Source organism: Protomyctophum parallelum (genome assembly GCF_964188405.1).
Source record: "Protomyctophum parallelum genome assembly, chromosome: 16".
Lineage (NCBI taxonomy): Eukaryota > Metazoa > Chordata > Actinopteri > Myctophiformes > Myctophidae > Protomyctophum > Protomyctophum parallelum.
This window is the reverse complement of record NC_139711.1, coordinates 15678465-15702021: the sequence shown is the minus strand read 5'-3', so window position 1 is coordinate 15702021 and position 23557 is coordinate 15678465. Positions and strand designations below refer to the sequence as shown.

At 42.4% G+C, this 23557-nt stretch overlaps 1 protein-coding gene across 2 annotated transcripts; it reads left to right on the top strand.

Moving 5' to 3' along the window:
* Positions 1-3790: 3790 nt before the first annotated feature.
* Positions 3791-23544, top strand: fhl1a (four and a half LIM domains 1a). Of its 2 annotated transcripts, none has more exons than XM_083785374.1 (6): positions 3791-3999; positions 18070-18254; positions 20177-20354; positions 20524-20693; positions 20969-21155; positions 22083-23544. In XM_083785374.1, exons 2-6 carry the CDS (start codon positions 18099-18101, stop codon positions 22235-22237), a joined length of 846 nt encoding a protein of 281 aa, XP_083641500.1. In that variant the 5' UTR covers positions 3791-3999; positions 18070-18098; the 3' UTR covers positions 22238-23544. The 2 variants fall into 2 exon arrangements, with proteins under 2 accessions (XP_083641500.1, XP_083641499.1); XM_083785373.1 differs by lacking the exon at positions 3791-3999 and adding an exon at positions 10355-10476.
* The last annotated feature ends 13 nt before the right edge of the window (positions 23545-23557 follow it).

Genomic DNA, 23557 nt, shown 5'->3' with positions numbered 1-23557 from the left:
GCTGGAGTTACAGTCCAGGAAGGAAATATTAGCTTTAGACTGCGTAACTTGGCACTGTTCTGTTCTCTTTCTTCCTCTCTGATTCTGTCTATCTGCTTGTTTTCTCTCTCCTTTTCCCTCTCTCTCTTCGTCGTCCTCCCTTCTCTGATTTAGCTGAGGCCCTCATCCAGTCGACCCTGTGTGTGTGTGTGTGTGTGTGTGTGTGTGTGTGTGTGTGTGTGTACTGTGTATGCATTCAGACCCTCATAAAAGAAGATTTGTCTTCAAAAATGCAATGGCACAATATTTTCAAATGGAGGTTCTTGACTTTAGAATGTTTGGGCGTGGTTTTCTGCACCCACTGAATAATTGGCCATTAATCTTTCCCATAGAGATTTACAGAAATAATTACATCAATTATTTAGAATCAAGCCATCCTGGTGAGTCATGACCATATTTCCTTTGATTCTGTGAAAAAATTAAAATGAAAAACGCTAAACAAAGGGTATTAAATGTAGTAGCCTATATCATATAATTTAATATTCAATTATTATTCTTCTCAGGGAAAAATGAGCGCCCACTGCTATGCTCTATACAGCAGTGGTCAGGGGTGGACTGGCCACAGGACGTACCAGGCATATGCCCGGTGGGCCGACCCTCTGGTGGGCCGTTCTGGGCCAAATGTTAAATGAGTTGTCTGTTGGTTGTGCATCATTTATGTTGTACTGTAAATGTGGTGTGTTAAGGGCTTGTATTTCAAGTATTTGTATCGACCTCGATCCGAAAAGTCAATAGAGTATCTGCGCGCTGGTTGTGGTGGGCCAGTCTGGGCCAAATTCTGGGAAAATGTCCGGGCCGAATTTTTGTCTCAGTCCAGCCCTGGCCCGGGCCACTGCTATGCTCTATAGTCTATAATATATATGGTGGTGTCTGTTTTGTGTTGTCACAGAGTACTTTGAATAAGCTTTTTTTTTCCTGTGATTTTGAAACATACAAACTACCTACAACCTTGAATTAGGCCAACCACAACGTTGTAAAGTAAACTATCATTGCTTCAAGTGTGTACCATGATAAAACATAGTGCAGTAAGGCCCTGACCAGAAGCTAAACACGTCATGTCTGTCTGTCTGTCTGTCTAAAAAATTACTAACTAAAAAGGAAAAAAAAGTACGTAATTTGTTGTTATTGCAATTTACGAGCTGCGTTCGCTTCCCGCGTTTGCGCGTCTTACTTGTCAATATCTTGTTATGTAATGCAAGGCTCCTTGCCGTTCGTAAATGATACCACTAGAGCGGTATGTGATTACATTAATGTAATGGCTTACTAAGTGCTTGTTTATCAGAAGTGATATGTTTAATTGCTGCGTCCTATAGTAGATGACCACCGGGGCATTCCCATTGAGATATACAACACGTTTTTGTTCCCTGCTCTGTCTCTCTCTTTCTGTATTTGTGTGTGACGGACAGTATGCCTGTGTCTCCATTGCTTTGTCATTCTGTGCATTACAGTGTGTCAGTATGTTTGTAACTGATAAGCATCAGCAGATCGGTCACGCTCATCTGACTGCAGTAAAACAAAATATATTGAGCTACTGTTCAGCTTGAGCCCATATGGCCTGATGTTATTGTTTGGGTAACCCAGACACTCGAATTACTCTTAGTGCCATGACCTAATGCCCACACACCCTGTGTGTGTGTTTGTGTGTGTGTGTGTGTGTGTGTGTGTGTGTGTGTGTGTGTGTGTGTGTGTGCGTGCGTGTGCCGCGTGCAAGGGCTACATATGCTTTATCTTTTTTTTAAGTAAAGTTTGTCTTCTAACATCATTCCTTAACTGATTCCTGTAGTTTAATGGACTGGAACCGCTTGCCCTGTTTAAATGAAGATGTAAAAAGCTTGCCCTGTTTAAATGAAGATGTAAAAAGCTTGCCCTGTTTAAATGAAGATGTAAAATCAAACTAGGGATATATCTACAGTGGTGGAAGAAGTACTCCAGTGTCTACTTAAGTCATTTATCAATACCACAGTGTAGAAAAAAAAACCCTAATACAAGTCCTGCATTCAAAATGTTACTTGAGTAAAAGTACAAAAGTTTTTAGTCCAATCTGTATGGTAGAATATCATATTACATAACTTAACCTTTATTTTGTCTCCCTGTTCTTCTATTGAGACATTTAGATCGTGTCATAGGTCATGTCTCATCTAGACAAAGGATGAGTCTGACACTAATTTTGACCTGAAGATCAAGATTCAATTTATTCCCTGAAAATGTCAGCACTGTCAGTAGCTGATCCTATAATAATAGCTTACATAATGATTTCTCAGTTAATGTATATGTTTTGTAGTTAATCAAAATCTGCAAAATACTGAAAATGTCTGAAATTGTAGAGTAGCCTACAATATTTAGCTCTGAGATGTAGTGGAGTAGAAGTATAGCCTAAAAGTATCAAAATAGAAATAGCCTAACTCAAGTAAAGTCAAATTTGGGCCCTGAGGCATAGACTATACCTATTGAGACAGGCAACAAACTCATGGCTGGACCTTTCTACCTACCTCCAGGGGTAGCCATGGGTTTTTTGGGGCCCAATGACAGCGCCACAACAGGCCATTATATGAACTTTCAGGAAATCCCGATTTCCTTGTGGCTTCACAAAATATCTGTCTGACTGCCCCCCTGACCTCTACTAGCAACCGTAGTGGAGACCTTTTCATGATTGGCTGCCTCTACGCTGCCTCTAAGCCAATGGGAGACGTACTCATAAAACCCATAGTCTGAACGGCATAAAACCCCAACCTTGCATCACTAGACTAGACTTTCCACCTCGGAGGAAAGCCTGGTCTGTGTTCCTATTATCGCCTGTGTCATCCAGTCTAGGCGTGGTTTAGACCGGATGATAAAAACTCAAAAAGAAAATATTAATAATAATAATAATCGCTATTTAGTTATGGTCGCCCTGTTTGTTTTTAGTCTCGCCAGTCAGTCACTACGAGTTGTAATAAAATATATACCAAACAAACTATTCCAAGAAGTACTTCAAGACCCTTGTCGGATTCGTACACCACATCAAGGCTTTTATTGGGTAAGCCCTAAAATAATGCAGGGAATTATTTCTGTTTCCTGATCCTGTTTGGGGGTTCCGGCCTGATGAGTATACAAACAGACTAATATGACGTAAGTAATCATTCGCCCGACCAGATCATGAAGCCGAAATGTTATATGCTTCGCCCAGGCTCTATCCTCTGAACACCGCAAGGTGAAGTTGTGAGCTGAGGCAGAGGCTGCAGCACACAAACTGATTAGGCTAGTTGTTCATATAAACGAGAGCTTGCTGCAGCTCGCAATTATGACTGAGTCATTCTTGTTTTTGTACTGTTGCTTAACTTCTTTTGTTGCTATAACAAAATGGATCATCATGGATCATGATTGTGTAATTGAATGAACTGCACTGTAGTGGTTAAATTGATGTATGGTGAGTTTGCAGGCTATGCAATGTATACTCTGGGTTTTAGAGTGAGTCATCTTGATGTAATTTTTCTATGTTGACTATTCATTACCAAAGAAGGAGGCAAGTGAGCGCAAAATACGCAACACTTGGATGAGATAGGTGTTTAAATGCGTTGGTCCATCTTTTGTAAAAAGCATGATGTTGAAACTGTGCCAGCTGATAATTGAAATAGCATAGCCTACGAAGTGGTGAGTGGCACTCATATTGATTTACCTTTAAATGCCTATCAGAGGCTTATGTTAAAAGTTGGCCCTAGACAGACTACACTACAATATTGACTTAATACTTTTACAAGCCCCAGTCTAAGACGAATGAGAACGGCTTTGTATAAGAGCGTGTAAATTCCTGGCTGAGGTCATTGTTTAGGCGAGCGTACAGAGGTTTGGATCATATCCTGCTGAGTTTTCTCTCTCCCCTCCCTCTGTCTTTTAAGGGACGTTAACGACACAGCTACAGGAGTAGAGAAATCCATCGGAGGCGCAGCTGGTGTAGAGAGGCGCACATCTTTACGCACAGAGGTAAGACAACAAGGGTCTTTCTTGTGCTACTATTTAACTGGCATGTTGTTTGACTTAACATATTTCTACACTAATTTGAATTCTGTCAAATTATCGACGTTATTTATGATTAAGTGCGAGCACGGCCCACGGGTGTGTTTAATTAATGTCTAGTATCAATTAGCGTTAATTGGTGTGGAAGGGTGCCTCAGCTCAAAGTAACCAACTCCAACGCCTACAGACAGCACTGTGCGCAGGATGTGTAGGGGCCTACAGGTTTGAGTGACGCACCTTTGAGTCGCACTTAAACTTATTATATAATTATAAAATATAAGAATAATATGTGGCTACTTTATTGGTTTCATCAATTATGTATTTACTTGTGACAAGTGGTTGACTTTCACTCTGTGTATATATTTAAATTGTACTATTACTAGGCCTACTGGGTCAATGCTTCTCTGAGTCTGCATGCTTACTATAGTGCCTGATAATATTATATAATCAATGGGTTATATAAACAATGTCTTACCCAATCAGATCCTTTTAAAATAAACTTACTTAGCTGTATAACAGTGTGCCTCCTTCCTCTATGTTTTGGTTCAGCACCTGAATAATTTTTATAGATGTGCGTGCTTCCCTCTGGACTCTATTACCCAATCATTTTCTCAGGTTAAAGTGGTAGGCTAATAATACAATATTGTGCAGCTGGCAAGCCCGAATGCATGATGTCAATAAAGAGACCTGGATGAAGTCCTTTATTCTTCTGGCACGTGGTTCAAGTCTGACATCACTTCTGGGCTGAACAAAAAGCCATTAAAACTGCTCAATAAGCTTCAATTATGTCATGTTTGTTTCTTTATTGCTGCTTCTATTTATAGTATACACATTTATGACACTACTTAAGATAATCAGTTCCATGTGAAACATCTTCATATGACAATATATTGCCATGTCATGTATTAAAATGAACAGTAGCCTATAGTCGTCTGGGCCTGTGTACACAACGTATAACATTCGCTCCATACATAATGCACTTACATTACTGTGGTGTATTATTCCTATAGCTCCAAATTAATATGGGAATAATTTACAGTTCTCGTCAAGCAAGCTGCTAAATCACATGGCCTGTAAGTGTAAGTTGTACTTGTAACACCCGGGATTCGAACTCCGGTCTCCCACGTGAAAGTCCAACATCTTAACCACTAGACCAAAGGGATATCCCTATGGACTTTTGAGGCAGGCAGAGGTTCTGAGCCACTCTGCTACATACGTACTCTCCATCACAAGTCCTGAGATATTTAAGGAACCTTTTGTCCCAGCGGTTTATTCTACTGCAGTAAAGTGTGCCGTAAAGATTGATAGAGAGTGCGCAATAGAGAGAGAGAGAGATGGATGAAGAGAGAGAGCAACGATGGAGCAGATTGATAGGTGTGTGTGTGTGTGTGTGTGTGTGTGTGTGTGTGTGTGTGTGTGTGTGTGTGTGTGTGTGTGTGTGTGTGTGTGTGTGTGTGTGCGTGCGTATGTTGAGTGAAAAGTGAAATGCATGAAAACGGCAAGCTCAATCAATGTCCTCTTGCGATTCCTAATTAGGCAATCCTGGCTGGCTGAAGCAGCATTCTCCCCTGTGGAGGGAGAACTTTACATCCTCACCTCCAACCTCTTAGCCGGAGAAATTGGAACAACCTTTAGCCGGAGAAATTGGAACATAACCACTTGAGAGTCTGAGACGGCAAAGAGGAAAATATAGAAATATAGAAAGAATGAAAGGGAGAGGGAAAGAGCAGCGGAGCGGACTGTCTGCTGGAGAATGCGTGCGTGCATGCATGTGTGTGTATCTGCATGTCAGTGTCTTATCTAAGCTGTGTCTCTTGTTTAGCAGTGTCAGTGACAGATATGTGCCCTTGTGGCCTTTCGACCAGCCAGCAGTCACACAATTTTGACCTCTGTCTGCGTCTAGTGACCGCAGCCTGACTTCTAGGTAGCTGTTTAGAAACAAGCTGTTATAGTGTTGTGCGTCTGCTTTGTGTGTGATGGATGGTGTGTGTTGGTGTGCCTGTGTGCAGGGTTTGTTCTGTTTGTATGCCTTTATGAGTCACGGCCACTTTCCATTCCCCTGACAGAGATTAGGTTGTTCTATTTATCACCGGATTGACAGTCGGTCTGCTAACCAGGAATGGCGGATGACTGAGTCAGATTGCTTTTTAGCCTGTGACCCAAAACAGAAATTAGATATTCGCCCGGGACCAAACCTTGTGAAAATAGCCACTCTACAAGCTCACAACGCGGCGCGAAGCTGCATCTTAAATATTTGTTCAAATTTATGGAATTTATTAGATTTTCTTTTATTTCTTCATGAAATTACTGTGAAAGAAAAGTTTAGCTTTTTGGGGAATATTTTTAAATAATAATCACTAAAAACCAAATGTAGGAAACCAAAAATAAGCGGAAAAATAACAATGTGTCCACGACCCACTGTTTGGGATACAGTGATGTAGAGAAATCGGGCCTTGCATACATAAACTGGTCTTTTGTGTCACGTCTATTCGTCTACAACCAATTTCCATGTGTAACGAGAGAGAGAGAGAGAGAGAGAGGGAGAGGGGGGAGTGGGAATTGGGAGGCATACTTTGGTTCGACATATCATTGGTTCGAAGGAGCATTGGTCCGAGGTGCGTTAAGGGTCGGGAGAGGGTTAGGTTTATGTGTGCTGCCCCGTGGGAGGTTAGGGTGAGGGTTTGAGGTAGGTTGTCGTTCGGACCACCGGTATGTCGGACCAAACGCATGCACCCGTGGGAATTACGTACAGTACTTGTTCCAGGGATGGAACAAGAGACCTCTTGCTAGTTCCGCAGCTTCAAGTCCAGACTTCCTGTGAGCCTGGTTCCCAACCTGCTACTTTAGAGGTAAACATTCAATAGGAAATACCTCACAGAAGCTCCATGTTCCAGACCTGATAAGGTTACATGCTGCATGGGAACATGAACACGTGTACGTTTGATCATTAGCTAAGACCTCCAACATGAAGACCTTTTATATAAGCAATTCAATTGTTCTTTTGCCCGAAACACATTGTACATCATCCTTGCTCCGCTAGAACAGTTCTCTAAGTGGTGTCCCAGGACGAGATGAAGGGTTCCTTGAGGGGGTTCCAAATGTACTCTTGTGGGCCTGTAACTCTGAGAGTGTACAAATGGAACCAAATGGACCTGTATGGGTCTATTTGGTTCTGCAACACACTTGCACAACTTGCACAAACACATATTCAAGCACACTGCCACACACACATACGCTCACCCATAAACATGTACACATGCATGCACATACACACACACACACACACACACACACACACACACATCCTTGTACTTAATATATTTATGTAGACTTTCGGTTGATTTCCATTTACTACCGTCTTGGTGGTAGTGGAATAATTCACTTGTGGGAGCTTGATCCAGCGTGCAGACTTCATTTTTCTTCATGAAGAGTGTGCTTAATGTCCACCATCTGGCATTTGATTGCTTGGATGTGCCTGCTTACTTTTTGCTTTACATGTATAGCATCCTAAGCATAAAACAGGCTCATCTTAAGAATACTGGATTTCCCTACTCCCCGGTGCTTGCCCGTTTTTCCTCCTGGAATTTTCCCCAGTGAGGGGGATAACTTTGTAATATGCTATTGGCTGTTTGTATTCTTTTTGGAAAAATATAAAAAGATACTCCTGTGGAAAGGCTATATTATTTGACTTATATTGAACCTATAAACAATTTAGTATTATTTAGTATATGTAAGGTTTTGCCCCCTCAAATGGTACCTCGTCAGATAATCCCCACATATCCTACAACAACTTCTGTGAACAGACTTCACTGTAGTAGCTTTTCATAAATTATATTTGTACTTAGGCTGTTCTGCTGTCATGAAAGTTTATAGTTAGAGAAATTCAAAGTCTAGCCGTCTGCTGTCCAGTCTCTCCCACCCCTCACTGGGGAAAATTCTGGGAGGAAAACAGAAACGGGGCGAGTAGTCTTGTTACCTCTTGTATTTGGTCCTCACAAGCATAGCAGCAGCCAAGTACACACACACGCACGCACGCACATCATCATTCACATAATCATTCTTTCAGAGAGATGCAGACTGAGGCAAACAAATACCGTGGAAAGAATGTTCTCTTGCCGCCAGGCCCTCCACTCTTCCACCATAGCGCCGGGCTGCTCGTTAATTAGCCTTTGTGGGTTTAGTTTAATTGGGTGACAGATTATAAATGTGGACAGTTATTGAAAAGACAAATAATGTTCCTACAGTAATGGACCAAATCAAATCTGCAATTATGTCATGCAGGAGCCCTTAAGGAATAAAGCACCGCCCCCACACACGCACGCACACACACACACACACACACACACACACACACACACACTTTTGTGTTTGCTCAGGCTCATGGCCTAGCGATCCCCTCTGCTTGCTTGCTCTCAATATGAGAGTTTAAAGGACAATTTTGTTTTGTTCTACTGGACTGCAAATCACAGGCTTAAAGTTAGCAGTGTAATAGATAGATGGATGGGTGGATGGATGGATGCATGGATTAAAGTTCTCAGTCACCATGACTGATTTCAGTCATTTGGAAGCCAGCATGTCTTCAGCATGTTGCGCAGCAGAAGTAGTATCTACAAGCTCGCAGGAGCACTGAGAGCTTGTAGTTCAGCTATTTTTGGTTATTATTTTAATATAGAGCATTGGAAATAGTCAAACTATCAATATGTGCAAAAGCATCTTCTATAAAATCCTAATGGTCTGGTTGGCAGTATGTAGATCAATGGGATCAATAATACTAAAACATCAAAGTGCTCTTTTTGCACTGTTTCCCAAATCCCACATTACGACACCATTTTTCAGTTGTGAGATTTTATTTTAGCTTTAACCCGTTGCAGAACATTTTTACAGTGTGATATTGAGATTTCCTTTTTTGCGTATGAAATCCCTGTTTTCTTGTCCGTCTGCCCTCTGAATGAGGAATGTATGGACATGGTCCAATCTTCTTAAAGGAAATATTCTCCCTTGGAATCTAACCTCAAAGGCCGCATTTTCTATGTTGCCATTTCACGTGCAGGGTTAAAAAAAATCACCTTATGTAATATAAAGGCTGACATATGCACACACACACACACACACGCACGCACGCATACACTGCCATGAGGATTCGGGAAGTACGTTGTATTCCTCCTCAACTCACTCAATAAACCAGTCCCAGCAAGCCAAATGACAATGATAACGTTATGATGAATGATGACGTCTTCCAGTGACTCCGATGACGTTCAGGACTAGGCCAGATCACAGCCCATATGGGGATGATCTTTACGTCATTTCCAGGACGTCTTCACCAGTTTAAATAATATAGCTTATTCTTGGCCAGATCTGACTAGTTACGATATGACTTAAGTTGATCTGGCCTCGATCAGACTCTCTCTGATTCATCCAGGGACATCCGTCTTAGTGGGTAAAATTGATGTTGGTTGCAATCAGGTGATATTCTGGGCCTGATGTGACTAGTCTTGGTTTGATTTGATCTGGCCCCAATCGAGACGTCACTAATTCGTCCAGGTCCTGACCGTGCTTGCTGGGCGTGGTTCTCAAACTTTTTTGTCTCAAATAACTTTCACCCAAGGCACCCCTTACTATAGAACCCTACATTTATGTCATCTTACAATACGTATATATGTAATTTTTCCCCCCTAAGATACAGTAGGTGAAAAACCTGAGAGAATAGTAGTTTCCATTACGACAGATTGAAAATAACTTACTTGCACTAACCACTTAACCACTTGAACACCAGCATCCCCGGCTATTCTGGAGGGAGTTCAGGGAACATTCACCAAAAGTCGCAGATAAAGCGGTATGATGTTGTAGCGTGTCTATTTTGGTGAGGTGTGGTGGTCCGTCTTACTAAGTCTAGAGGGGTTTAAGTGGTGAAACCGAAGTGATATTGATCATTTCCAAATAATATCAAAGTATTCTGAGGCACCCCTGGACTTTTGTAACAGTTCCCTGCACTTTGAGAAACCCTGCAATAAATGACAAATGACAGTGAGTCATCCATTAGACTTATGAATGATGTGATCCAACATGTCCTTCCCAACATGACCCCAACAGCATTTGGTGATGATGGGGGGCTGTGGGAGTATCTATTATCCCTGGAGGTTCTCATTCAAAACCTTTGGACCATTCTCTTTTTTACCTCCTGATGTCACACCAGTGGAATCCACTGATGCATTCCCTAAAAAGGAGTGGAGGAGTGAAGGTTGTATTGGCCCTGGGCCCTGGGGGTGTGTTTGGGTGTTAGGGCGTGGGTATATACAGCCCCATACCGTGCCTTAATGAGGTGCAGGGCCATTTAACCCTGTACGGATGCTACTCTCTTCTCCTCCATTGCTGCTTTTGTTTCCCCAACTTCTTTTTCTCTCCTCGCTGCAATACAGGAAGTAAACATGACGTTCCGGCACTCAGGTAAAGAGACAATAATGCTGGTGTCAGTGGTGATCCAGAGATGCTCGTAAAATTGTTAGATATTTGAAGTTATATGACCCTGTGCCAAAGCAGAGATCTATGTGCTGATGGCTATATGGTACTTTTTTCCTCAGCCTCACACGTTATTTTATAACACAATTTTAGGTGGACAATTTTGAATTTGAAAATTTCCCAGTTATCTCCTAAACTTGAAGGTTAATCCTTCAATGTTCATGAGAGTACCTCGAGATCCACGTTCCTTAGTTTTCTTTGGACCTAGGAAAGATCTTTTAAAGGTTTTATGACATTCATTTTCATTTATTTTTCTTTTCCTTTTTTCTTTTAGGTTTTATGACCTCAATTACACCCAAAAAACCTGAACTTTGAACATTCAGTGGATTTTATGTGGTCTGAAGTTTTCTTTGGGGTTTGGAAGCCTTTTGAGCTACAATGAAAACAGGCAACACAGTGAAAACAGTGACATCTGCTGGCAAATCCCATTGACATATATGGGATTTGCAGGATCTTACATCACAATCTGCCGGCAAATCAGAGCACCTGTTTGAGCCAGAAACCCCCAGATCACAGAAAATCTACTGAATGTTAAAAGTTCATGTTTTTTGGGTGCAATTGAGATTAGAAAACCTAAAAAAAATAAGAACAATTCCAAAACCTTTTTTTTAATGTCACAATCCCTTTAATGCATTTGAATGCCATTTCAGTTATCTTACCACAAAACTATTTTTTTACCACACTAGCATCCCTATTCTGGGCATTTCATAATAGGTTTCAATTCAGCTAGATTAGCAACTATAGCTTGTAGATCTCAAAATGGAGGGTGGAAGTTGAATCATCCAATTTCCTCCTTCCTTTTGTAACTCTGTGCTGTTTTAAATGAGGACTCAGCCCCAGTGTGTGTTCAATGAAAGAAAGAAAAGGAAACTAATACAAAAAGGCACTTAATGAAAGATTCTGCAGCAACCTTGAATTTTATCTTAATTCTATCAACATTCTTTGGATTTATCGTTTATGTTGTAATTGCATGTTGTATACATTCAATGTAATGTACAGTGTAATCCTGAAACAAAACAAAGGGAGATTCTCAACAGGACAGCAAGTAGTTCTAATATATTTTACATGCTGCATTGCCCACAGACTGCTTTGATATCATTCACGAGATTACATTTACTAGATGCTGTTTAGACTGATATATGTTGGCTGCGTCATGCTTGTCTTTGATCTACTCTACACCATGCCCTGTCCCATCGCATTGATCTACTCTACACCATGCCCTGTCCCATCGCATTGATCTACTCTACACCTAGCCTGAGCTAACGTGTTAGGTTTCTGGTCTAGAGGGGCGGGTCGCGGCTCAGATTTGCGCACGCCCTGATTGGATCTCATCGATCTGTCCGTCACCCCCGGCCCCTCCTCTCCCCCCTAGTGCAGCGCTACGTCACATCATTTGGAGCGACCCACCCGGAAGGGTTGACTCCCACTTTTAGACCAGAGCGGCCAATGCGTTCCTCCAGGCTTTCAATTTTTGCACCAACAAAAATGAAAGCCTGGTACCGAGGCTACTCTACACCATGCCCTGTCCCATCGCATTGATCTACTCTACACCATGCCCTGTCCCATCGCATTGATCTACTCTACACCATGCCCTGTCCCATCGCATTGATCTACTCTACACCATGCCCTGTCCCATCGCATTGATCTACTCTACACCATGCCCTGTCCCATCGCATTGATCTACTCTACACCATGCCCTGTCCCATCGCATTGATCTACTCTACACCATGCCCTGTCCCATCGCATTGCCACTCTGACTGAAAGTGGTCCCATACTGACCTTTGGATGCTAAATTTCTCCCCTCCCCACAGGGACTATGTGTGTACCCAAACCTCAGCCTGAGTGATGTGATGGTGCATACCATGGCTGTTTTTGAGGTGGCAGCTGTCCAACTGTTTGTAGGAAGGATTAGAGCGAAAGTACTGGGCAATCATATATGGCACGCTTTATTAACCAAAGTGCACAATGGAATGGATGAGTCCCAGCAGTCGCCCCTCTGCGTTTGACAAAAGGTCTTCTCTGGAAGGTCAATGCACTTGAAATAAGCAATCCATATTTAGAATTGATCTGGCTAACTGCACTAATGTTACACCACTGCCATGTGTGATTGGATAAGATAAGGGGTGTTCATCAGGGCTCAATGCCCTGCCCAATCTTTATCCCTATGGCACAGCTGCAGACAGGCCTCAGCGGTCATCCTTCCACAGAGCCCTTCAGACTCATCTCTCGCACATGGCTGTTTACTCCATCCCACTCAAATAGCTTCGAACTTAGCTAAGAAATATTTGCTGTGTTCCTATGGCAACAAGAGCAAAGTGGCATTCCATTGTAATAAACTGGATTAAGATGCCAAGAGTCAAGACCTGATGACGATGTCACCAACGTTCTGTAAGGAAGTGGTTCTCAAACATTTTCATGTCGACCCCCCCCCCCAAATCAATATTTATTGGCAACGTACTCCCTCTCATCTCATCTGACAATATATTGTGCCAGAGTTCCCCATACAAGATTTGTTTTGTTTACAAGAAGTGTTTCAAATACTGTATATTCAAATGTTCCAATTTTAAATCGCAGATCTACAGATACAATGACACATTGTGAGCTTGTAGATTGGCGCTACAGGTTAGTTTTAACCTGCCACGGGTTAATTAGTTGTAACCTGCCACGCATGTCAGGACCACGGGTTAGTTGTAACCGGCAGCGCATGTCGGGTGTGACAGTGTTGTCGAACTAATGCCTGTCGGACTGTTAGTATGTGTAACAAACGTATGCACCCCGTCCTAACCCTAACCACACGCCAAGCCACGTTGACAGACTAATGCGCCGTCGGCAGGGGTGTGTGACACCACATCTGTGACATGTTCGCCCACCGAATTTGGCATTTTATTTAGTTTTTTTGTTCTATTTTAGCCTATTCCCGACCAAACTTCCCAGGTAGGCATGCTTTGGCTAGCCAAAAATGGCACAGTTGCCGTTCAATCAGTCTGAAATGGGCCAATAGGCTTTCATATAGGGGAAACTATATGAGTTATTGCTGAAAATAACAAAAAACAAGAAATTATTACATAGTAATAATGTCAGGTGAAACAGGCGCTGTGTTTTCCCCCCATATTATTATTATTATTATTTTAGTCATGTGTATGTTTCTCTGTCACAACCTCGTGGCCGTTGCGGTGCAGGCGGCGTTGGCAGAGTTCCACACGCTGTCTCCGTTGCCCCCCTTTTTGTCTTTGTTTTCCCCCCATATTATTATTATGATTTTAGTAACGTATATGTTTGTGTCACAACCTCACGGCTGTTGTTTGTGTTTGTGTCCGACGTTCTGTGCGTGGTTCAATGACTGTTTTGTTGTGGCTTTCCTGCTGTCCATCATGCAGTTAGCTCATAACATTAGCAGCTGTTGTCGCTTGGAGCTGCGGTCGTACAGTGCGGTGCGGAAATCAGATCTTCCATGGTGCGTGTGTCACAGCTATGGAGGCAGGCAATCATACTATGCGATTGGCTGGCGGCTAGTATGGGGTCAGACCATAGAATAATAAAAGGATAGAGACCACGCTATTAATGGTGGAAGTTGCTCAGTGGCGTGTTGAAGCACCCGGAAGAACCCTCTACTTCCGCATTTGCCAACCAAATGCGGAAGTGCAACCGAGCGCTCAATGTTAAAGCCCAGCTGCACGGGGTTTCCTCGTCATGTCTGCCTGCAGTTTACGCTCCAACCACTAGGGCGTAGTGCTTCAACGCTGGAGAGCCTCACGCCAGGGCTCCACTGGGCGCGTCTGCGTCGCGTCTGCGTCGCGTCTCCGTCAGCGTCGGGAATGTTCCCTTTTAATCAATGGAGGGTGGCTCCACTGCCCGCGTTGCGTCGCGTCTCCGTCACCATAAAATTTAACCAGTTCGTTTTTTGACGCACGCACGCGTGACGCACGCGTGACGCACGCGTGACGCAACGCGCCCAAACGCGCCCAGTGGAGCCCTGGCGTCACTGGGGGCTTGGGTCAGACTCCCGGTTTAGGTGGCGTTTCAGGGTATGGGATCAGACTCCCATTGGCTTAGGTAGCATGATGATGATGATGGGCAACCAATCACGAGGAGGTCGCTACTATGATGACTAGGTCGTCTACATTTCATGAGCTTTCATTAGTCAGATTTCACCTGACAAAAAACAGTCGGGTGGTCAAAAGTGGGGGGGATGAAATCACCTATCTGTGAGAGTGACGTACTCACAGTGAACGGTGGTGACGCTACGCGCCTGGCCGTCGGAATTATGAGCGGATTCCGTTTCTATTCTGGGCATATCATAATACGTGAACATTCAGCAAAACTATCCAATCTTAACGAGTGGACAACGCTTTGCTATGACGCAACAAATTGAAAGCTTGTAGATTGCCAGAGGGGGAAAAAGGTGGGTAACCACGTGTAGACCCCTGGGGGACCCCAGTCAATGAAGTATATAGAGCTAATGTGGTTAAGATGTGTACGACACAAAACCCAACCCCACGTGACACACAGTCTGTACAGGAAGATGACTTTTCCCTGTTTACCACTGTCCCAGCTGTTGGTGGCACTGCAGGAATGTTGTTGATGTGTGTACATACTAGGACCACAATGGAAACAAGTCCCCAGGACTTTTTTATGCCATCCTTTTAGCCTTAATGTCATAAACTCATAATGTACCACTTGCTGTTTCCATTTCTGGATGGGACAAATATAAGCAACTAGCAGTAGGCCTACTCCTTGATGCTGTTTAGTCTATTGGCATATACAATTCACTGACCGCACAGAGAGAGAGAGAGAGAGAGAGAGAGAGAGAGAGAGAGAGAGAGAGAGAGACAGAGAGAGAGAGAGAGGTTAGATAGAGGGGGTGAGCTAGTGTTTCTAATTATACAGAGATGGGAAAAGTACTCACATTCTGTACTTAAGTAGAAGTACAGTTACTTGTGTAAAACAATGACTTTGGTCAAAGTAAAAGTACTCATTCAAATAATTACTGAAGTTAAAGTACAAAAGTACTTGACCGGATGTTTCTATACAAAGCAACTGTAACCTCACCTCAAGTTTTGAAGGCTATTCAATTTAAAAGATGCAGAGGCTGACATCATGTCACTTACATTATGCTTTGATTGGCTACTTCAACTTCAAAGAACTTTATTTTTCCTTTCGGAAACTTATTTTGTGCAGTGGTAAAGACAACAAGAAATCACAGTACACACATACACAGTTACTATATAAAAGGATCATAAAAACGACTTACAGTACAGTACACTACAGGTGTGTAACAGAGTTTTTAATCAGACTAGTGTGTAAACATTATATTTCACATAATCCACACACAATGTTACACATTAATTAGCTAGATTACAATTTGTGCATTCTGTGCAGGGTACTTGTGATTTCTTAATAATTCATCATCAGTTTATTGGGATTTATTAGGATATTGTATACTTGCACAAAAATGTCCACTTCAGAGTTCAGACAAATCCTTCATAAGGTGGCTCAGCTGACCTGTTGAGGCAGCAAATCAAATCAAAATAGGAAAAAGATTATAGGGCTACATGTTACACTTGGGACACTGTCTGTCTGCATGGGTGGCTAACTGGCCATTGGGACAGACAGTTGATGAAGCATTGTCATTGAACTTTTCAGTCCAAGTGGTAACGTTTAACATACATTTATGATTTATTCATTGTGTGTTTCTTTCTGCAGCGCGATGCCTGTATAGCGCAATAAACAGTCTGTCCTTCCCCTCCCAACATTTTACACTGGCTATTATTAACAGGAAGTAGGTGTAATTTAACAGCGACACCTTAACAGCGCGTTGCGGGTGTAGTGTTTGTGGGGTGGGGGGGAAGAGAGAGAGAGAGAGAAACCCCGACAGAAGAACCCCGTAATCGCGAATCGTTGTCAATCGATTAAACTAAAGTAACTAGCCGGCGAGATTTTTTCGTAAATGTAAGAAGTAGAAAGTACAGATACTTGTGTTCAAATGTAACAGGTAAAAGTAAAAATAGTAAAGTAAAAATAAATACTCAGTAAAGTACAGATACTTGAAAGTACAGTAACGAAGTACTTGTACTTCGTTACTTCTTACATAAAATCAACTTTCCAGTCAGATCCTGGTAAAGCATCCAACCCGCCCCCCCCTGTAGAGCCGAGGCCAAAACGACCAGACAGGCATCCACAAAACACATTCCACACACTTCGCTCAGCTGTTTGGTATGCTGCTGCTGTGTGGAGCCTGCCAGCCTGTGTCTTGCTGTGTCTGATTACATGGAAAACATTGGGCAGCAATGCACTGTAAAATACACGCTGGCATTTATAAACGCTTAATGTTGTTGTTTGGCATTTTTATGTTGTATTTCTGATTACGGTAAGTGTGAGACCTGGGCATTGTTCTGTCAAATCCTTTAGAGCAGTGGTTCCCAAACGTTTCAGGTCAAGACTCAAAAGACAGATTAGACGTTTGCCTGGGACCCAAACTAGTGAGAATGTATATTTTTGTATATATTTTTTTATGTAGGAAAATAAACTGGGATTAATGGGTGACTCATAAAAATTGGTCTGTGACCCACAAATGGGTCCCGACCATAGACTGTAAAAAATATGGACAAAGCGTTCGCCGGGTCTAACATGAACGTAAAATGAAGCCTGTAATAATATGGTAATTCCTGATGTAAGTCGCCATCTTTCTAGATCCGTTTGGTACCAGCTGGCCATTGGCTGGCTCCGTTTTGGACCAGCTGGCCATTGGCTGCCCAGACAACGAGGCGGGACTTCCCCCCTTCTTCTCCGTTGGTTTTTATTTTGACTCGAGTGGGAGGGGAATCCCGATCATAGACTGTAACGGTAGCCACGCCCCTCAGAACATACGCAATGTTTTTTTTTCTTTATGGTCATTTTTTTAATTAATGAGACCATAATTTTCCAAAAAGAATATTATGACATTAGAAATGAGACTTTAAACTAGTGACTGGAAGAAGAAAGTATTCATGACCATGTTTATTAAGGTAATACAGTCTAGGTGAAGTTGGGCCAAAATACATGGGCCTCTATGGAGCTATGGGGCTTTTTGGGTCCAGTCCAGTGCCACAACACTGAACTACCGATTTCAAATGAGGCTTCACGAAATATCTGGCTGACTGCCCCCCTGGTCCCGACCCACTGTTTGAGAACCAGTGCTGTTGGTGTAGAGCACATAAGCCTACCCAATTGGGCTAAGGGACTGGGGTTTGAATCTGCCCCTCTTGACTGTCACTATTGAATACAAACAGTATGGTGCAGTAGTCTATGATCTTCCAAGGCAACATTGCCCCCATGTGGCATCTAATATGCAACATTCAACTCAACTAGTGAATCGCCTACAGTAAAAGAAAAAACTACAGTATATAAAGATTATTGGGTTTCCTGATTTCAGGGTCAACACAACATTTGAACTATGGTGCGACAGCTAGTTGAAACTGCAGAGAAACCCTGTGTCCTAGCTGTGCCTCTGTCATTAAAAGAGGATTCCTCCTGTGTTTACAGGTAGTCCCAGGAGTTATCTCAGCTCCACCATGACCGAGCGCTTCGACTGCTACTACTGCCGCGACAAGCTGCAAGGGAAGAAGTACGTCAAGAAGGATGACAAGCACGTGTGCACCAAATGCTTTGATAAGCTCTGCGCCAACACCTGCGCTGACTGCCGCCGCCCCATCGGCGCTGATGCCAAGGTGAACACATGGCATGCAGTGTTGTTTTTGGCAGCAAATTTCTATTTTAGTTTTAGTCATAGTCTCTTGAATAGTTTTCATTTAGTTTTAGTCACATTTTAGTCACCTGGAATGTTTTACTGTCAGTCTAGTTTTAGTCGACTAAACATACGATTTTAGTCGACTAAATCTACGGTTGATTTAGTCGACTAAAATGTATTTTGGCGGGCCTTCGTAATGCCGTCGTAATGACTGATTTTACACTTGCTGAAAATAGCCGATCTACAAGCTCACAACCTATCGCGCTGAGACGCGTGGGAAGGGAAGGGGAGGGGAGGGAGTAATTAAACCAGAGTAGAAGAGATAAGCCCAACACACACCGGCTCCGTGCGACGCGACGCGGCGCGACGCGTTGCCGCGCGGCGACGCGTGGAAAATAGAACTGGTTCTATCGGCGCGTCAGGCGAGGCGCCAGCGCGCGTCGGACGCCGACGGTGTGCGATAGGTTCATTGAAAATAACGGAGGACTGTTTTGACGCGCGGCGGTCGCAGACGGTGTGTGATGGGCTATACACTGATACCTAGAGTCCTAGACAGTGACTTTGTGAAAGAGTGATAGATTTCACAACTCTTCTCTTATATATTCAAATTAACTCAGCTGAAGCCAGGCGGCTGTTATTCTCCGACAAAGGCCTCTGCCACATAGCAGCTCTTCTTCCATTAATGGCCTCCGCCTCCAAAATAGAAACTCATCACCACTCAGTCACACATAGTTACCTGTGAGAGATTGGTTGCTTACATTACACTTAACACTTTATATTATGTAATTTATCCTGTCCAGCTCTGTATACAGTATACACTGAGTGGCTTCACGGCTTGACACATCCCAAATCACTTTGCTACCTACCAGATGTTCAGTGTTCTGGCCCAATGCCTCAGTCCAAATGACGAGTAAACAACCTCCATTTGAACGGGGCATATACTCCAAATCTACAATAAGGCGAGGACAGGCGTCCACCTGTCCAAATCCATTTCTGCCTGGCCAAAATCCATACAATGAGAAAAAAGAGAGGACACAAACAAGACCTGAGAACTATTGGACAGCTTATTGGCCGTTGCAGTAGAGCGCGACCCTCAATCACCCATTGGAATGTAAATGCATGCCTTTCAACCTTTGTATCCTACTCGTCTGGCAGGTATATATCTTTAGTGCTACGATTGTGCGTGGGGGGACGACAATTAACCAGGGGGGCAGTCAGCCAGATATTTCGTGAAGCCTCATTTGAAATCGGTAGTTCATATAATGGCCTGTTGTGGCGCTGGACTGGACCCAAAAAGCCCCATAGCTCCATAGAGGCCCATGTATTTTGGCCCAACTTCACCTAGACGGTATTACCTTAATAAACATGGTCATGAATACTTTCTTCTTCCAGTCACTAGTTTAAAGTCTCATTTCTAATGTCATAATATTCTTTTTGGAAAATTATGGTCCCATTAATTAAAATAATGACCATAAAGTCGCGTATGTTCTGAGGGGCGTGGCTACCGTTACCGTCTATGATCGGGATTCCCCTCCCACTCAAGAGTCTTCTCCTCCCACTCGAGTCAAAATAAAAACCAACGGAGAAGAAGGGGGGAAGTCCCGCCTCGTTGTCTGGGCAGCCAATGGCCAGCTGGACCCAAACGGAGCCAGCCAATGGCCAGCTGGTCCAAAACGGATCTAGAAAGATGGCGATTTACAGTGCATTAGAATGCAAGGGATTTCAGGCTTCATTTTACGTTCATGTTAGACCCGGGGAACGCTTTGTCCATATTTTTTACAGTCTATGCAATTAACACATCTTTCCTGCCCAAAATGTAATTCCTGTAAACGCCACTGATATACTCTATGACGGCTTTGAGGGGTCACGTCTTCTCACCCTTTGCCACATCTCTGTGTCCAGGAACTGAATCATAAGAACCGCTACTGGCACGAGGACTGTTTCAAATGTGTCAAGTGCTACAAGGCGCTGGCCAATGAGCCATTCAGCGCCCGTGATGATGGCAAGATCATGTGTGGAAAGTGTGGCTCCCGCGAGGACGGGAACAGGTGCCAGGGCTGCTACAAGGTGGTGCTGCCAGGTGGGCTTGCTTTTTCTCTGCAATAAATTATGTAGTCATCTTCCTCAGTTTATTTGGTATTTGTCCAATACCCCCATTTATTCTCAGCCTAGCTATAGCAGTTCGAGTACATTTGATCCAGGACACAGCTGTGCATTGCAGACAGCTTTTATTTGTATTTGTCTTTCAGGATCCAAGAATGTGGAGTACAAGAGCAAGATCTGGCACGAGGAGTGCTTCACCTGCTTTGAATGCAAGGAGCCCATCCGTACACAGAGTTTCCTCACCAAGGGTGATGACATATACTGTGCCCCGTGCCATGACAAGAAGTTTGCTAAGAAGTGCTTCCATTGCAAGCAGGTAGAACTAGAAACTATGATAATGACCATGACCACTTTACCCTACTGTACTTAACTGAGTGCCCCAAGGGCCTATACTTGACCCACTCCTCTTTTAACTAAATATCTTGAATGATCTGCTGAACATGAATCTGTCCCCTCCATATTGGTAATTTCATGCTTAAACCAACTTTGACCTAACAGAAAAGAGATGGTCTGATTTATAATGGACAGACAAGTGTTACTGTATATGCTTCTGATTGAGTTGGTTGTGTTCATCTGGCCTTCCTAACTAAGCCCATCACCTCTGGAGGGATCAGCTACCAGGACCAGCCCTGGCATTCAGACTGCTTCGTCTGCCGTACCTGCAAGAAATCCCTGGCCGGAGCGCGCTTCACCTCCCATGAGGACAGCGTGTACTGTGTGGACTGCTACAAGACCGACGTGGCCAAGAAGTGCCACGGCTGCAAGAACCCTATCACGGGTACTATTCCTATTCCCTTGGAATTTACAAACCACTAAAAATCACAGCCCACTCAAGCATTAGAATGTCCTTCTAAGTGTGAGGAGCTGGGATATTTCCCTTACTTTTAAAATATATTTTTTATGTTTATTTTATTTGAAAGTGAAATATCCCTTTTATCAAATAAAATATAAATCAAATGCCTCAATAAAACAACTGTCAGATCAAACTAATAATATGAAACTATGGGAGAAACTAAAGTTATTAGGACATTAGTTACAAAAATTAAGTATTAGTTAAAAAAATTAAGTATTACATTCTCAGTTGTGTCTTCAATGCCAGTGTGGCTCAAGTGATAAGTCTATAAACCCAAGGTTTAGGGTTCACATTTCCTAAAGAACATTTTTTACTCTCCAACTATATTAAAAAATATGGTATTACATAAGTATGAGGAAAAAGACAGACAACCCGCAGCACTCCAAATTAGAAGAGTATTCTTATAGGTGCAAGGCTCAATGATGCAAAATGGAAACAAGGAACAAGCTTCCTTTGTGATATTTGATATTTGTGAAATTGATATTTGAGTTAAGTGAAATCACTGATCAATATGATCAACCAGAACTCTTTCTACGCTGTTCTCACTTTGGAACGTTACATTAAAACAATTATGGTTATACAGTTTTCAAACACATAAAAAAATAAAAAATAACCAAATAACCAATGGCCCAAGAATATGAATGCTGGGGTTCAAATGGTTTTGACCAAAACCAACATTTTAGAAGTGGGGGAGCGCTGTTGCCCTGCACGCTCCACTCCACTACACCCCTGGACACCGTTGTACAGCAAAGTATTAAAATAAATCTATTTGCATCTCTTTTTTGTCAATTTGTATTTTTTTAAGCCCTACTCCAAAATGACAGATATTCTCTCCTGTGTGTTCTGATGCAGGGTTTGGCCATGGTACCAATGTGGTCAACTACGAGGGCTACGCCTGGCATGAATACTGCTTCAACTGCAAGAAGTGCTCCCTCTCCCTGGCCAACAAGCGCTTTGTCATCAACGGAGAGCATATCTACTGCCCTGACTGTGCCAAGAAGGTGTGAGGATAATCATTTAAAGGACAACTTTAGTTTTTTTCAACCAAGGTTCATGTTTTAGGTTATTATTAGAGAAACTAAATGTTAACTAGTGTTAATTTTCTTTCATTTGCTGCTTTCTTTAGTTTTAGGGATTTTAGCTCTTTTTGACAGGGGGGCGGGGGCATTCAAGCATGGGGCTAAATATGTATTTCTTTTTACCAAATTTGATGGTGATTTATTTATTTATTATTTACTATAGTCCTAATAAACCACAGGAAATTACATCTGGCCACAGAAGATCACATGATCTACTGAATGTGAAGGTATAGCCTACTGGGGGAAGGCTTACTGTGTGTATAGGCTCAATATGTCAGTTTGTCACATTCAATAGATCCTGTGATCTTTTGTGGCCAGATGTAATTTCTTGGGGTTTATTAGGACTATAGTAAATAATAAAAAAATTAATCGCCATAATATTTTGTAAAAAAATACATATACATGCTCGAATGCCCCCGCCCCCCTGTCAAAAACTGCTAAAATCCCCAAAACGAAAGAAAGCAGCAAATGACAGAAAATTAACACTCACCTTTTAGTTTCTTAAATAACAACCTAAAACATGAACCTTGGTTGAAAAAAACTAAAGTTGTCCTTTAAGCGGTCAAAGCAATTACAATTTGGTTGTTTCTTTGGACAATGCCACATTGATTATATACCTGGCAATGTGTTACTACTTTTCATTGGTTGGAATGCATTTTCTTAAGGCTAATTATTCAGAAAACCAGACCTTTAACCTATTTGGTTGTTTTCTTTTTAATTGTAGTTACTTATAGCGAAAACTGAAATTATGCTTTCAACAAAGTATGTACTAAGCTCAACAAATAAGTAACGTGTAACAATATGACACTGCAGTCTGTTTCAGTGCCATGGTTGCATACAAACATAACATTATATACCAATGGGTTTTATTTTGTGGATTTGTGATTATGTAATATTAATCAATTCTAATCCAGAATGTTGTGCTGCCTTTTAAGGCAAAGCCCTTTTCAGTGACATACTGGAATTGTTCGAGGAGAATACTGTGCTTTTTACATGCTTACTGTCGCTCATGCATACATGTTTTTGGTGAATATGTAAATTATGCTAGTCCTATTTCTGAAAATATTGGATACTGGGTGTGAGCAATTAACACAAAATAAACGGCTTTATCACTTAAAATTGTTCCTGCAATATAAACTAATATTACTCAAGCCTTTACTAATTTTACCCAATGCTTTTTGGAGTGAACCGAGAGTCTGGAACTTGAACATAAAATAAATTAAAGGAAATCATCATCTGAGTTGTTCG